Source organism: Dendrobium catenatum, unplaced genomic scaffold (genome assembly GCF_001605985.2).
Source record: "Dendrobium catenatum unplaced genomic scaffold, ASM160598v2 fragScaff_scaffold_610, whole genome shotgun sequence".
NCBI lineage: Eukaryota > Viridiplantae > Streptophyta > Magnoliopsida > Asparagales > Orchidaceae > Dendrobium > Dendrobium catenatum.
The window spans coordinates 121,204-137,575 of NW_021319072.1; the positions used below are offsets into that span (position 1 = coordinate 121,204).

Below are 16,372 nucleotides of genomic sequence, written 5' to 3' on the forward strand. Positions count from 1 at the left end.
ATTTACGCACTTTGCATATCTTTTGATTTTTGATATTGTATTTTCAATTTTTGGTGATCATTACACATCATTTGTTTTGGCATCATTGACCACTTCTTTTGTTATTTTTTCAAGCTAAATCTCTTTTTAAAAACTCTTAAATATTCTCATTTATGAGTATATCTTCTAGTTATTAGAGAAGAAAATCACACTCTCTAATAAAGGGAAGAATAAACCACAAAGCAGAATCAGATTCATATGATAAATGCAACAACAAGATTTCAAAGAACTTGAAAGTAATATAAAAACTTTGAACATTATATATAAGATAGATTACTATAGTAAGTAGTAAAAATCTTAATTGCAAAGTGTAGTTGTTAATTTGAGATAGACTTTTATTTAGAAAAGAAAATTACTCCACTAAAAGAGGTTAGTGGGAGGGAAACAATCAACGGTGTTTCTCCCTTTAACTGATTTAGGGATGTTTAGACATTGACTATAAAAATCCAAAAATAAAAAACCATGTAAAAATATCATTTCAAAGGAAAACAAAAATATTAGAGATGAAACAACTAAAAAATTAATAAATATAAAAGAATGAAACAACAATAATCAACATAGTAGTAAACACTATAATTTATTAAGCAGCAAGTTTAAGTAATTATAAGTCGCGAGCCTCCACTTTACCAAGTATCATATGCTCTCACGAGATCTTTGGTGAGAGCACACCTACAAAAATCATCAACAGACAGATTTAGGAACCCAAATAGGTTTGGATCCCTTCTTATGAAAAGAAGAATGCAATACATTTATGTTATATTGTGAAACATGCAATTTTGGTCTCCATACCCAATATGTACTATGGTTAACAGTGCAAGTGTGTGAAATGTGTCCTAGCATGCCACATAAAAAACATCTAACTCCAGGAAAAGGATTTACTAATCTGTTTGGGTTATAATGCCTCTACCTAGGTTTTGGCTTTAGATCAAGTGCTGATATATTCTAATTTCTCTCAACTGTATTCAATTTAGATTTAAACCTTAAGTTAGCACTTTCTAAAGTTGCATTATCAACTCTCAAATTATGCTCCTTATGCTCAAATTTATCAATGTATGTCATAAAATCAAATTCAATTCAAGTGATGTGTAGGATGCTTTCAATGAATTGTGCTCAATAATCAACTCAGAGTGCTTTTTATTCAATTCATCAAACTCATCAAGTACGAACATGTGATTGCTTTTAATTATAGAATGATCTTTAAGAAGAACTTCATGCTCTTTTTGTAAATTTAAAAAATCTAATTTCAAATTAGCATGCATTGTTGAAAATCTATTTTCATGGCTTATGTTTTGACGATTGACAAACACTATTTTTTCTTGGACTACTTGTTACTTCTAACTTTTCAGGAATCGAAGATCGGACGAACAGACGAAGCCAGTTCAGGATTGCGTAGGTTTAGGGTTGAGTCAGTCTGTACTTTTGTTTTTCACTTCTTGAGTCTTATGAATGGTCAAAGAGACTGATGCTAAGTAACCCTACACACACACAACTGAGAGACTTAGAATTTTATTTTTACTCATACCGCCAGACGATATTTACATCGTCCTGGACGATCAGGCTTAAAATAGAAAGTCTAAAATATGGATTCTAATAAGGCCGCCGTCATTAACATATCGGCCTGGACGATACTGTACGTCTGGTATGATACGTGTATCGACCTGGACGATACGTGTATCGGCCAGGACGAAAAGCTCAAAAAAGAAAGAAGTTGCCTCCATAGATAATTAAGGTATACTGTATTTTTAAATTTATCGGCCAGGACGATCATGATCGCCTGGAAGATATTCACAAATTGATGCCTTAATTGATCAGGAAATACAAGGGAGTAATTAAGGATGTTGATCGATCATATCATCCTGGAAGATCGCAGGAATCGCCCGGACGATCCAGTCCAAAAACCTTAAGTTCTTCAGAGCGATAAATATCGGTAGCTCGTACCCAGGGAGATTCTCAGGACGATTCCCATGATTTGAACTGATCGTCCAGATGATCGTGATATTTGCCCGGACGATAAGACCATTTTTTTCAATCATCCAGAGTGCATCCAGGCGATGCTCTGGTCGATCTCTGAGATTTGTACTGATGCGGTAGACCGAGTCCATTAAGCCTGGACGATAATGTCGACAACTTGTAATTAATGAGCTCTCTTTAATCTCTTCTATTAAAGACTCTTGTTCAAAGTTTAGATGACTTGGCTGCTGCCTTGACCTGAGAAGGCCTTGAGGAGAGAAGAGAGAGAGAGAAAGAGGATCTTGTGAGGGGAATTGTGAGGGGAATTCACAAGGGTGCTTACAGGATCGCAATGCTTATTCTTCGTCTAGATTTTCTCGTCCTGGTAAGGGTCGGTAGAGGTAAGGAGTTACTTTTGGTTGTGGTCTCTGCAGCTTCAGGAGGAAGCAAAAGGAGATAGGTTCTCTTCTTGCGCTAAGGGGTGAAAAGGAGGTTCTTGTGAGGCTTCACCGCTAGCGTGGGTAAAGGAGTCACATTTGTAGTGCAATACTTGGAGGGTGCTCAAGTAGTGGAGTAAGGTCGAGTGACCGAACACTAAAATTCCTGTGTGTTTATTTTCTTGCTTCTTGACTTTTATTTCCGCATTTAATTTTGTGGTGTGATTTTTGTTTATGTGTTTTCATTCTTTGTGAAAAGAAATTTAAATACAAATTACCCCCCACCCCCCCCCCCTCTTGGTTAGCTTGGGACTAAGTTCTATAGGGATTAACATCCCTAACAAACTTTCATGCATTTTCTTAAGTTTTATATATGATGCATGAATTTTCTCACATATTTTAAGTAGTTGATCATAGGTTGGTTGGCATACCTCTTCTTGGTCAAACTGTTCAAGTTGAGTATCGGCCATCAAACACAAGTTTGTGGTTTCCTTCTCTACTTTAATCTCAGAGGAGTCAGATGCATAATCCGCCCAGAACACATTTTAGAATTGCTTCTTGTCCTTCATGTATTTGGGTTTCTCCTCACTCTTTTTCTTGCTTGGATGCTCTTTAAGTGTAGGACAATCAGCTTTAACATGTCTAGGCTTCCTACATTAAAAATAAACAACATTAAAAAAACTTTTATAATTTTTACTATCCTTACCTCTTTTCCACTTCTGCTGATACTTGTTGTTTTTTCTTAAAAATCTTTTAAATTGCCTAATGATGAAGGCAATATCATCATTTTTAGATCCAAAAGAATCAGTATCCGTGTTGTTAGCTTTTAGTGCCACAGTTTTCTCCTCCTTTTTCTCACCTACATTAAGATTTCTTTGATTTATCCCTTGCTCGTAAGCAATGAGTGATCCAAGTAAATTATCAACATAATAAGTATTTAAATATTTAGATTCAATAATTACATTGATCTTAGCATTAAAAGAAGAAGGCAAGCATCTCAAAATTTTATTGACCCTTTCATAATTAGTTATCTCTCTTTCTAAAGCATGCAATGTGTTGACAATTTCAATAAACTTTGTATACATTTCATTAATTAATTTAGAATGTTTCATACAAAAAAGTTCATAATCATGCAATAAAATATTCAATCGAGATTATTTAACTTCATTTGTTTCTTCATAAGTTACACATAATCTATCCCAAATTTTTTTACCAATTGCACAAGTTGAAACATGAATATAATCTTCAGGTTTCAAAGCACAGAAAAATTAGTTCAAATATTTTACATTAAGTTGTGCTAAATCTCTTTCATAAACATTCCATTCAGTAAAAGAATTTTAATTTTAATGTCATGAAGTTCACAAGAAGGTGGTGTATAACCTTCTTTAACAAGCATCCACATACGATAATCAAGCAATTATAAAAATATAGACATGCAAGTTTTTCAAAAATTAAAAAGAATATTATCAAACAAAGGTGGACGTGTAACAAAATATCCTTCCATTGTATTACTATTACCAAAGTTAGCCATGAAACAAAACTCAAAAAGTTTTCAAACTTAATTTTATGAATCCCGCTCTGATACCACTTGTAAGTTCGTTAGTGATGTTAAGCCCTTATGAACTAGTCCCTAGGCTAACCAAGAGGAGGGGGTGAATTGGTATTTAAAAAAAAAAATCGATCAAAACACAATCTTAAAACAAAACCAAGATTCACCATAGAAATCAAAGTAAAAAAAATAAATGCAAAAGCAGTAATAAAGAACACAAAAATTTATAATAGTTCGATCAACACGACCTACATCCACTTCCTGGAGGCACCCTAGGAGTATTGCACTAAACTCAGTGTCTCTCCATTTGCCCCCATAATAAGGCGAAGAAGCCTATACAAACCTACTTTCCACCAACCTAAGTGAGGCAGAGAACCTAAGTCCTTTTGCTTCCTCCATAAACAGGCAGAGAACCCAACTCTTTTTGCTTCCTCCAAAAGCAGGCATAGAACCCAACTCCTTTTGCATCCTCTAGAAGCAGGTAGAGAACCCAACTCCTTTTGTTTCCTCCTGAAGCAGGCAGAGAACCTTGATCAGATGCTGAAGTTTACCTCTCTAGAACCCCCAAAGAACTAAGGATGACGATTAGAGAAGACGACGACGGATCCTTACTTGGAGCAACCTTTATGAACTCCCCACAAACTCCCCCTCATAAGATCCTCTCTTTCTTTCCTTTGCTCTCCCTTTCCTCTTGGCTCTCTCAGGTTAGAACAGCATCAAAATATTAGCTCTTGGGTAGAACAAGAGCTCTTAAATAGAAGAGTTTCAGAATAGCTCTTATTTTATACAAACTGACTTTATCGTCCAGGATGATATGGATATCATCCTAGCCGATCAGCATAAATTAGGATGAATACTCTTTGATTTTTGGTCAACAATGAATAGATATATTATACATATAGTAAACAATCCCCACTAAGTCTACAAGGGACCAAATTAGGCTTCTAGCTTCTGCAAGCAATACTCCCTGGCTCCTTATGGGAGACTTTAATTGTTGTCATTTTTCATATGATAAGGTGGGAGGTGTTCCGCTAAAGAAATGTAACTTATGGGAGCTAAAATCATTAATTTTTTATATTGGATTGAAAGACTTGCACTCGATGGGAAGCCACTTCACTTGGTACAACGAACGTTTGGACAATCCCATTCACATAAAACTAGATAGAGCCCTAGTAAATGATGAGTGGGAAAAAGTTTTTCCTAATGTTTTTTGTACATTTTAAGCCCCCTCTTACTCTGACCATTGCCCCGTCATCCTCCATTCTAGTAACTCTTACTCCATTAAGCATAGATTTTTATTTAAAATTTTTTGGCCTAAAATAGATATGCATTGGGAGGCAGTTCTCGAGGTCTTCTCCACTCCAACAAATGGCTACCCAATTCATGATTTTTACAACAAGTTGAAGCTTCTTAAAAGTGATATTATGCAGAAAGACTGGGAAAACTCCAACATATTGAATTCCCATCTCTCTGGCCTCCATAACATGCAATCTGGATGTCTTGGAAGAATTAATGAAGAGCCTCCTAATGCTGATCTAAATGCCACACTTAAAGGTATCAATTCCAAAATTGCAAAATATAATAACTTATTAGCTTTTTCGATTATCCAGAGAGCTAAATCCTCATGGCTCTCTCAAGGGGAGGATGACTTAAAATTCTTATATATTCAAATTCGGAGCCTTTAATGCAGCAACAAAGTTGTAATGAATATGTGGTTTCTTAAGTTCTCTCTTTGAGGCATGAGGTAGTTAGCTCTATCATTGAGCACTTTAAATATCTTTACAACTCTAAACACTCCTATCATGATATGAATGTTTTCCCTCCTGGGACTTGCCTTACTACTATTTTGTCTCAAGTCCTTTTTGAGCATGTCTCGGACGATGAAATAAGATATACAATGTTCTTTGGAGCCTCTTCTGCCTCCCCTGGTCCAGATGGATATAATTTTCACTTTATAAAATGGGATGGCACATCATTGGTCCATCTTTTGTGCAAGGCTGTAAGATCCTTCTTTCATACAGGATATCTCCCTAAAGGGGTTAAAGCCACTACTCTTACCCTTATTCCCAAAACCAAGAGTGTTAATTCCTTATCAGACTTCAGGCCAATATCTTTATGTAATGTTCTTTACAAAATCATTGCAAAAATTCTTGCAAATACACTCAAGCCTATCATGCCTTTGATTATAAGGGACAACCAAGCCGGCTTTGTTAAATCTAGAGTATCAACTCAAAATATCATTCTCGCTAATGAGATCCTTTCATTAGCTCGTAGTAGAGGAGGCTACAATTACTTCTGTGCTAAGTTGGACACCTGCAAAGCTTTCGACACGGTGTCTAGAGAATTTTTACTTGCTAGGATGACTCAAAAGGGTTTCCAAAGCAAATTCATCCAATGGAGTAAAGATTGCATTTAGAATGTCAACTTTTATATTGTCTTAAATGGTGCTCTTGAAGATTTTTTCTCTTCCTCTACTCGCTTGAGGCAAGGATGCCCCCTAAGTCCCTATTTATTTTGCATTGTTATGAATGCTTTTTCCACTTTACTTGATGGAGGTTTTGTTGGTATTAATATTGATGTGTTCAAATTATCTCATCTCTTATTTGCGAATGATTTATTGGTCTTTGGTAATTCTAAGGTGGTTAATTGTAAGAACTTGGCACATATTCTCAAAACTTTTACTTATGCTTCTGGGCTTCACATAAACTATGAGAAAAGCTATGTTATGACTCCAAATAGGCTCCAAAATCAGCAATTTATTTGCCAAGCCCTCTCTATTTCTAACATTAGCTCTCATATTACTTATTTGGGCATTCCGCTATCCTTCAAAAAGCTTAAGGTGGCATATTTTTTGCCACTTATGAAAAGTATCGCTAAGAAAATGTCTAGGTAGAAGGCTAACCTTCTTTCATTTGCTGGTAGACTATAATTTTTGAAATTTACTATCTTGAATTCTATTGCATATTGGATAAGGGATTCAATTCTACCTAAAGCTGTTACTAAGTTCATTAGAAAAGCATCCTCTAGATTTCTCTTTTTTGGTGAAACTATTGCTGCAAGGAAGATGTATGTTGTATCCTGGGACAAGGCCTACAAACCAAAAAATTCTGGAGGGTTGGGAGTGCCTTCTCTGTTAGCTCTCTAATTTATTTTTAATTCTTCTGTCATAAGTAGGATGTATAATTATGCAACCCCTATTTCATCTTGGCTTATTCAAAGATACTCTTCACCTTGGCAACCTCCTCCCCATTATGCTTCTAATTTCTAAAAAAATATTGGTAACATTGCTTCTCTGGTGAGGAATGCTTTTAAATTCAGGATTACTCCCTCATCCTCCATTTCTCTTCATTCGGCTAATTGGTGTGATGGACATACTCTTAATGAAATTCCTGAGGGACATGTTTTCTTGCAAACGTTTGATCAGAATGTTCTTGTCAAGGATCTAATTACAAGGAACTCCTGGAACTTACCTAACAACTAGCCCCTTCTTGTTATATCAGCCATTAGAACTATTCCCATTCATTACAATTTTGCTCTCTCCTTAGCTTGGGGAAGCTCGGATGAAGGTTTGTTTGGGCAATACATCAAGGAGTTCTATAAAGATCTCCCTCTTAATTCGAGGCAGAACATGATTTGGCACAAAAGAAATGTGTTGAGATATTCCATTTTTGCTTGGCTTGCTGTGATATACGGTTTAAAAACTACTAATGTTCTTCTCAGAAGAAACATAAAAGAATATCCTATATGCCAGCTATGCCATAATGCTAATGAAAGCAGCTCTCATATTTTCTTTGAATGCAACTTCTCCTTCTCTGTTATTACTCAATTGATGCTAGAAACTCTATCTTTGTTGCTAAGACCTACAGTTTTATATTTGATGGAATGGATAAATGCTCTTGAGTGAGGCTGATGTCAAAAATCTATATTTTCTAATCTCCTGCTGCTCCATCTATTTTATATGGAAAGAAATGAATGAAAGAAAATTTGGGGATAATATGAGCTGCAACACCACTATCTCTTTAAAGATCAAAAAAGTTGTATTCTCCAAGATTTGCAAGTGAAAAATTCTGAAAAAATTATGGTTATCCTGTAATGGATTGGTCAGAGCTGGGGCTATTTTTCTTCTTTCTGTCCTGTGGATGAAGAGGTTTTGCAGTCTTTTTGGTAGCTGGGTTGATTCGTATCTGCCAGCGATGATTATGTTCCCATATATATTCTGAATTTTTCCCTTGGATGGTCTTCGAGCAACCAGGGATATTTGCGTGCGTTCGTAAGTTGATTTTGTCCCCCAACTGAGTCCTGGTTGTGTGCTAGCATGTTTTTCTGTCTGTTTCATCTTTCTCAAGTTTTTGTTTGACCCAAGTATAGTTTTTGTTTGACCCATGTATAGTTTTTGTTCATTGTTTTTGGTTTTTGAGCTCTTTTGAGCTGCTCCTATTTTTTTCTTAGGAGCCTTGTTCTTCTTGTACCATTTTCTTCTTATATACGGGCAATGCCCAAATTTTCTCCAAAAAAAACTTGAATAGAAGATCAATAGAGGACAAAGAGTATTACAATTAAGCTTTACAATAAACTGATAAACTGAGCAATAAGATAACTGAAGATGTGGATGCTTGAAGGAGAGAGCCGAGCTGCTTTCTTCTAATGTTTGCAAGATTACCGTAGTCAGAGACTCACTTATATATATATATATATTAGGAGACATAAATCTATATTTCCCCTGCATAATATAAATTTTGGGCCTTAGCCTGCATTCTGTTACGTGATAATTTATTAAGAAAAAACATACAGCTTTTTAACATAATAACATTAATGCATTTTTAACATTATTATATTAGATCTAATGCTGACTTGCACCATTTCACACAAGACACGTATAAACAATTAATTACACACAATTTGTTAGAATATTCTATGGTTAAGAGAATCGAAGTACTGTAATATTTATGGTTAAGAGAACAAATTACACAAAGAGCTATCTATTTGGACCCGCAGACAAAAAGGAATACATCATTAAATAGCCTTAAATGTCGGTAATAAATAATAATCAAAACTATCTGAAGCAATGGCGTAACTCAGAAATGGTAGCGAGTAAAATCACAAGAAAAAACAGTTCAAGAGTTTGCCAAACGACCAAGACTAATGGCTGCTGCAAGAAAAATAATTCCCGTGCAGAAGAAATCCAAATAAAAAACAATTCCATTCACATTAATCTAAGGGCTCATTTTGTTAATTCATGTTAGGAATTTTATTATTATTATTATTTGAAAATGACAAATTTTGATAGATTCGGTCATTTGGTCAGATGTTGATAGAACACAACATTTATTTTAACTCCATAAGCTCCGGAAAAATCCCTCAAATATCATATTTTCTTTTAAAAACCAAAATAAGAGAGCAAAAATTATAATTTTCTAAAATATATTATCTCAAGACAATTAGATAGCCCTAAAAATAATAAACAAAAACTGTTCGAAGGATTCATGGAAAAGGTAATCGAGTAATGACGGCCGAATTAACGCCATTGAACGGAAATAATCTAAGAATTTGCTGCCGGTGATCCAGATCTGATATTTGTTGTTTAGGTTATCGGAAGCAAGTCAAATCACTGAAGATTTGTCAACCACTTCCAAATCTTGGAAGCTGCACAGCGATAAGCAAGAAAAAGAAACAGTCAGCTACTTTAACAACATTAGCTAGAAGAGCATAAAATAACAACCAGACCATCTGCACATTTTTACAGAAAGAACCCCACCAAGAATTTTCCTGTTTAAATAAAATAGCATAACAGACAAATGCTATCTTCCGGCTAAAATCTTTGTTTGGATTGGAGGAAAGTAATGGAAATGAAATGTAATTACAATAATTTATCGGTTCATTATGAAGTTATAGGAGTGATTAAAAAAAATAAAAATAAAAAATAAAAAAATATAAGTGATTTGAGCATTTCAACTTCTTTTTTCTTTTTTCTTTTTTCTTTTTTCCTAATTTCCTTTCACTCAAAAAATCTAGCATCCAAACACAGTCTATATGTTTAAGAGTTGATTCAGGTTAAAAAAAAATTTGATGTCATATGATTGATGCTCATATTCTGCCAGCTGAAAAATAAACTATGCAACTTCTAAAATTTCCCGAATAATATATGCTAAATACTTAATATGATGTCATAAGTTAACTATTCATTTTTAAGAAATTAATTGAAAGTACATCTAAACAAGTTCGCTGGACAGACCATAAATTTAGATAAAGTAAAACTAAGTTGCAATATAAAACTAAAATCAGACAGCCATTATGATCGTACACAACAAACGGAATGCAGTGCAGAACTGAAGCTAAAATGAGATTTACCTTCTTAGAAATTGCTTTAGATAAATTTGACAAGCTCTGAGATGATGTTGAGGCATTGTCCGAAGCACGTGTACCAACTGTCTTTCGTGCTTTACTGTCAAGGGCTTTCAATAACTCGAATGAACATAACAATGATTCATCAATATTTAAGAAAGCACCCGCATTGTCAAACTCCCCACAATAGTTGGGAGCTGAAAATATGGTAACCAACCTCCTTTGCCCAAAAAACTCGTACCCGTCCTCAACAACCTATAATTAAAAAATGTAAGAAAAAAAATCAGAAGACCCGAAAATAGATGTCAATTATTAAATAAAAAGTTTACTGACCTGATGACCCCTACATATGAGTTCAAGGTTATTTTTATCAAGAAACTCTACAAGCTTATCAACACCAAAAGTACATGCAACACCTCTATCACTCAGCCCCCATCCCTGAATCTTGGGGTCTGGATCTGACCAAAGTAGATCGCAAAGAAGGCCGCTATCAGGAATTTCAGTGGGCCTTTCGATTTCTTCAATCCTACTCAAACTATCAAGCTCTGGTGAAAGTCCGCCATGCATGCAAAAGATCTTCTCATCAACGACAGCAGCAACAGGCAAACAGTTGAAGCAATCTGAGAATGTTTTCCACAAGCGAACATTGAATCTTCTTTTACATTCATCATAAAAACCATATACTCTGTTGACTTTAGCATCTTCATGATTTCCTCTCAAGAGAAAGAATTTGTCAGGGTACTTTATCTTGTACGCTAAAAGTAAGCAAATTGTCTCTAAGCTTTGTTTTCCTCGATCTACATAGTCACCAAGAAATAGATATGATGAAGTAGGAGGGAATCCACCGCGTTCAAATAACCTTATAAGGTCTACATACTGTCCATGTATATCGCCTGCAATTAAAGAAGTATGAGAAATGGCGAGTAATGTTTAACATCTAAATCAAATTTTCTTCCAATAGAACTGCCAAATTGTCTACTACATTTGCGTTGTGAATATTCAATTTAAATTTCTAACAAAGTATAGGAGCAAAATTAAGTAAACACTTGAATCCAATTAAATTAAAATAAAGAATAACATATTTAAAAAAACAAACTAATTATTTGCCGAATGCATGCAAAATATAAATAGAAGCAAAGGAGTTTCTAATTACAAGAAAGTAAACTGAGTAAAGAAAAAATTTACTATGCACGAACTCAAGTATGTTTATTTATTATTGGAGTAACAACACAATATAGTCACCAGACTATTAGTAAATATTCAATTTCGTCTCGAACTTTTATAATGAAACAATATAGTACCCTAACTATGTTGACCTGTGTACTACAGGTAAACCAAAAAAATTCATTCGTACCTGAAAGTTGCACGTCGCACGTTTCAGGAAGTCGAACGCACGTCGTTCGCACATCTTCGACATTCCTACCACGTTCGTCGTCCTGCCTCGCTCGTCGTTAAATAGCAGAGAAATGAACGCTCTCAGGGCTCTTTCTCCTCTCGCACACAAATCTCTCGTCGCTACTCTGGATCTCAACAAGCCCTGCATCTGCCTCCCATACGATGTCGACACCCACGACTTGCCCCGATCCCCATCTAGTCGGCCTTCCAAACATTCACCATTTGTAGCCGCCGAAGCTAGTCCCCACGATTTCTCCGATCCAGAGAGAGAGAGAGAGAGAGAGAGAGAGAGAGGGAGAGGGAGATAAACGACCGACCCTACCTCCTTCAACTGTGTTCCCTTGCCGTCGGATCAGACGTTACAGCATTTTGATCGGATATAGGGAGGGGAGTCCGCTGCCTGTGAAGGAAACTTTCTCCCTTTTGCTTGCTTCTTCAGCCCCTTCGCAATTATTTGGCTTTAGTCGCTCGACGACGTTCCCTTCCGTCGGATTGGAGGCAAAAGCGAGAGCTCGCCCGCTTTGGAAGGAACATTCTCCCTACCGTAACTTATAATTAATAATAATTAATTTAGTTTAATTTAATTATAATTAATTATTGTTGATGATAATTAATTATAATTAATTAATTTTGACTTTTTTTAATTATGATTAATTAATATTAATTAAAAATAATTAAATAATAATAATAATAAATACCTCTCTTACCTCATCGTATGTGCCGAGCCGGCAAACCACTTATGCACGCTTTTTCTAGCGTGGTGGGAAGGAAACCTGGTGCGACATCTACGACGAGGTAGGCGAGCAACCCTTGACCCAAAATCCTATCCTTGACGTTCGTGTCGAGCCAGCAAACCACCCATGCACGTTTTTCTCTAGCGTGGTGGGAGGGAACCCGATGCAACACCTATAACGAGGCAGGTAGGCCTAGTGCACGCTTTTCTTAGCGTGACCGGGACAACTTTAAGTACCCATACGCGGCTCTATACCAGCAGGGAAACAACTGCTTCTCTATTGTAACAAGTACCGAAGAACCATGCACGCCTTTCTCTGATATGCTGGGGTTAAAGATTTTATAGCTGCGGTGTCCTCGTTTGAGGACACCTATCGTGCATGCTTTTTTCTAGCGTGGCGGGAGGCCTAGTTTTTCGTTGTTTTTCCCTAAACAGGGGAGAAGCCGAGAGGCTGCCTAAATTTCGGGTAAACATACGACTGCACTCGGACCTGATTTGAACTCAAATGAGCAGTGGACTTGAGAACTTGTATTTGAACACAACTCAAATGATTAATCAAGCACTTGAACTAGAATTATACATCAAGTGAACTCAAACTTGAACTCAATTTGAACATAAAATGAATTAAACAATACCACTTGAACTTGTACTCTGGACTTGAGTTGAACACTAATGACTTAAACAATTTGAACTCAAGCGAGCACTTGAGTTGAACTATAGAGGACATAGAACTGAGCTTGCACATTGAGCTTATGAACTTGATTTGAACTGGACTTGGAAGGACTCAGACTTGAGTCTGATTTGAACATCATTGCACCCTCACATTCGATACTAATCAAACTACAACACCTTTTACGGATGTATTCACTGAACCACACTACAAGACCTCAATGCATACAAATAAATAATGTAGTGGACTTTTACAACAGTCTCTACGAGATCAGGTGCATCGTACTTGCAAGAACAACAAGTGGTTGCAAAATGCACGGGTGTCTCCTATATGCACCTCCAACACTAGCAACAATGCCTGTAGATTGAGATGGCAATACTTGTATTTGATAGCGGAAGACCCGTCCCTACAAATAAGTACAATCATCAAATCACCTGAGATTGGTGAAAGATGAATATGATGCAAGAACAATGGTTCTCCTATGAATATTACCAAGATATCATAGTGGATGCAACGAGTTCCCGTAAATACACACGAGCAGCTTGTTGATAACAACAATGGGTAATCGTATGCCCTAACCCTAATGCAAACTCTTAATTAAAGCAAAAATAAAATATAATTGAAAGGACTAAACAACTCCCCTCTCTCTTCCCTAGGATGTGGACCCCACCCCCAAGGGGTCGGTCAAGTGAGCCTGCGGGTCAACAGACTTGCACCTGCTATAGGTGTAGAGCCGGACCAAGGGTTGGGTCGGCTGGACCGATCCCTACTGCATCGGACTAGGCATATCATATTCTTACCAAACTGAAAAATAAGAGGTTGTCAAGCTATTGGACGTCGATTTCATCAGAGAAGTACCCAGACTGAATCTCCAATGTTGTCATTCTCCAAGAGGCAAATAAAATGGGGAGAATGTGCATCGATTTCACAAGCTTGAACTAAACATGCCCCAATAACATATAACCTCTCCCTAGAATTGACTCATCAATGAAATCTATAGTCCAGTTCCACGTAATGAATTTCGTTGATGCCTCTATTCAACTTTGTTCACCATTCACAAGCTAATGAGTAAGTCCATGTAAAGAACAAGCAAACACTGAGTATCTTATAAAAGAATGTAAGAGGAGAGGGCAAGTGGGTGAAAGCACTACGCTCAATTCTATAGGCAATGAGATTCAAAAGTAATAATAAAAAAATTTATTTTATGTACAATTCTTATCAATCCTTCTATAGCTGAGTTTGTCATCAAAGTGGGTGATTTAACATTGAAAGGAAAAATCAAATCTAAGATATAGAGAACTCGTCCCCACAAAGATGAACACTTGGAGACTCACCCTACTTCCCCCAGCGTGAGCAATGCAAATGCCCATTTAGAGGCCCATATATAAAAAAAATTGAAGCACATTCAGGAACTAGCATAAAGAATGCGAGTAGTTAATAACCAAGCACAGGTAACGCCAACATTCAAACTCCATTTATTAAGTCTAAAGTTGGCCAACTTTGTGCTCCCAATAAGTGGAGAGACCAAAAATAAATACTACCAAGAACAACTCCTCCTGTGTAATATAAGAGGTTGATCAATTGGATTAAATGCGAATATAGGCTCTACCCAGACTTAAAATCACCTCCCTATTCTAACATAGTCAACTTTGCAAGCTATGAACATGATCATTCCTTCATGCTAACATATTCACAAGAAAATATCAAGAAAATATCTTTCTGTCACTATTATATAACACACTAACTCGCCTTCACTTCTTAACTCTTGGGAAAAATTGTTAGGAACTCCGACCAAATACAACTAAAAAAAATCCCTACTTACATATGCCAAGAAAAATCCCTACTAAATGATAAATGCTTATAATATAACTAATCATAGGGTCTTGCTCTTAAGGAGAACATGTACCCCATAATAAAATAAACCCTGTATTGTCTAATATATTGAGTAGCAAAAAATCTGTGATAAAATATAGAAAATGCAAATTTTCTATGAAGCTCATAATGAAATAAAATTTTTATCATTCAGATAAATTTATTAATTTCTATGTCGTGCTTAATCATAAAATATTCCCATCCATTGAGGACGAAAAAATTCCACCAATAGGTCTATTTACTGTAGTTGTTGAATCCAAATTTATCCGGTGGATGATACCTGACTTTACTAGAAGATTTATCTAGTGGGCTAAGAACCATTTAGTGAGGATAGCAGGTAGAGAGAGCAGAGAGGAGAGTAAGCTAGCATAATCTCCACTATCTTAATTTAGAAAATATAGAGAAATAGTCAAACAACTAAGATCTCAATATGAAAAGTCCAAAAGGTCCAAACTATTCCAAATTACCACTTATTTATAAAGTTTTACAGACTATAAAAAATATTATACAGAGAAAAATAAAAATACAGACTACACAAAACACTCATACAACACTACATGCTAATATAGAATATCTCATAATTGGTTGTAGGAGGGTGAAGTCAATAATCAGGTGACGTGTTAATCGTCAAGAGAGCTCAGAATGGGCAAGTAGCTATAAGGCAAGTATTTGAGCAAATCTCTAGAGAAATTGGACCCGTAGCTGACGAGATATTTGATTTGACCAGCAAATGGCATTGGGAGCTCGAAGTCACCTTCTTGTGAAAGACGAGCGGAGGTGTTTGAGAGAATGAAGAGTCCCTGAGACAGGTAGTGGTAATAAATGGAGTGTGGACCCCTAAGACATACGCTTTTTTGTTGACATGTTCAGGTGCAACACATGGTTTAACCCATTCCGACCCAAATTGAAAAAGGTAACTGCTTGAACTTTTATCTTTTGAACTATACTGCAAGTTTTTAGACGTGATATGTGTGTGAAAATAGTTTGCATAAGTATTGGAGTGAGTTTCTGAGGTTTGAACACATTTTGGAATAATTCAAAATTTTTTGGGTGTTTTGGCTCCTCGATGTTGTTGTTAGTTGGTGCCTAGGTGCTCAAAGGTGGTGCCCCTATGCTATAGTCTCGAGTTTTTGGTATTTGAACTTGCGCCATAGCGTTGGATGGTGACGCCGCAGTGCAAGGCCAGTGTCTGCACTTAAATATATTTTAAATTCCATTGTTCCGTTCAATTGAACCTAAAGTTAGTTGGCATTGAAGATAGGAGAGGTATTTTTGAGAGAATGAAGTGTTTTTGAGCTATTTTGAACATTTTTAGCAGTCGGCCCAGTTCAGAAATTTGTTCATCTCGAGATAGGTCATATTCTATTTATCTTAATTTTAAAAAA

General features: G+C 36.1%; 1 protein-coding gene across 1 annotated transcript in view; it reads right to left on the minus strand.

Annotated features, from left to right (window-relative positions):
• Window positions 1–9,283: 9,283 nt before the first annotated feature.
• LOC110116736 (serine/threonine-protein phosphatase PP1) overlaps window positions 9,284–16,372 on the minus strand; it is a 37,906-nt gene continuing 30,817 nt past the window's right edge. Inside the window, exons 2-4 of the mRNA XM_020850434.2 lie at window positions 10,651–11,210; window positions 10,324–10,572; window positions 9,284–9,618 (exon numbers count right to left, since the gene is read on the minus strand). Coding sequence (XP_020706093.1) covers window positions 9,595–9,618; window positions 10,324–10,572; window positions 10,651–11,210 — 833 coding nt within the window. The 3' untranslated portion in view covers window positions 9,284–9,594. The remainder of the gene's footprint in view (window positions 9,619–10,323; window positions 10,573–10,650; window positions 11,211–16,372) is intronic.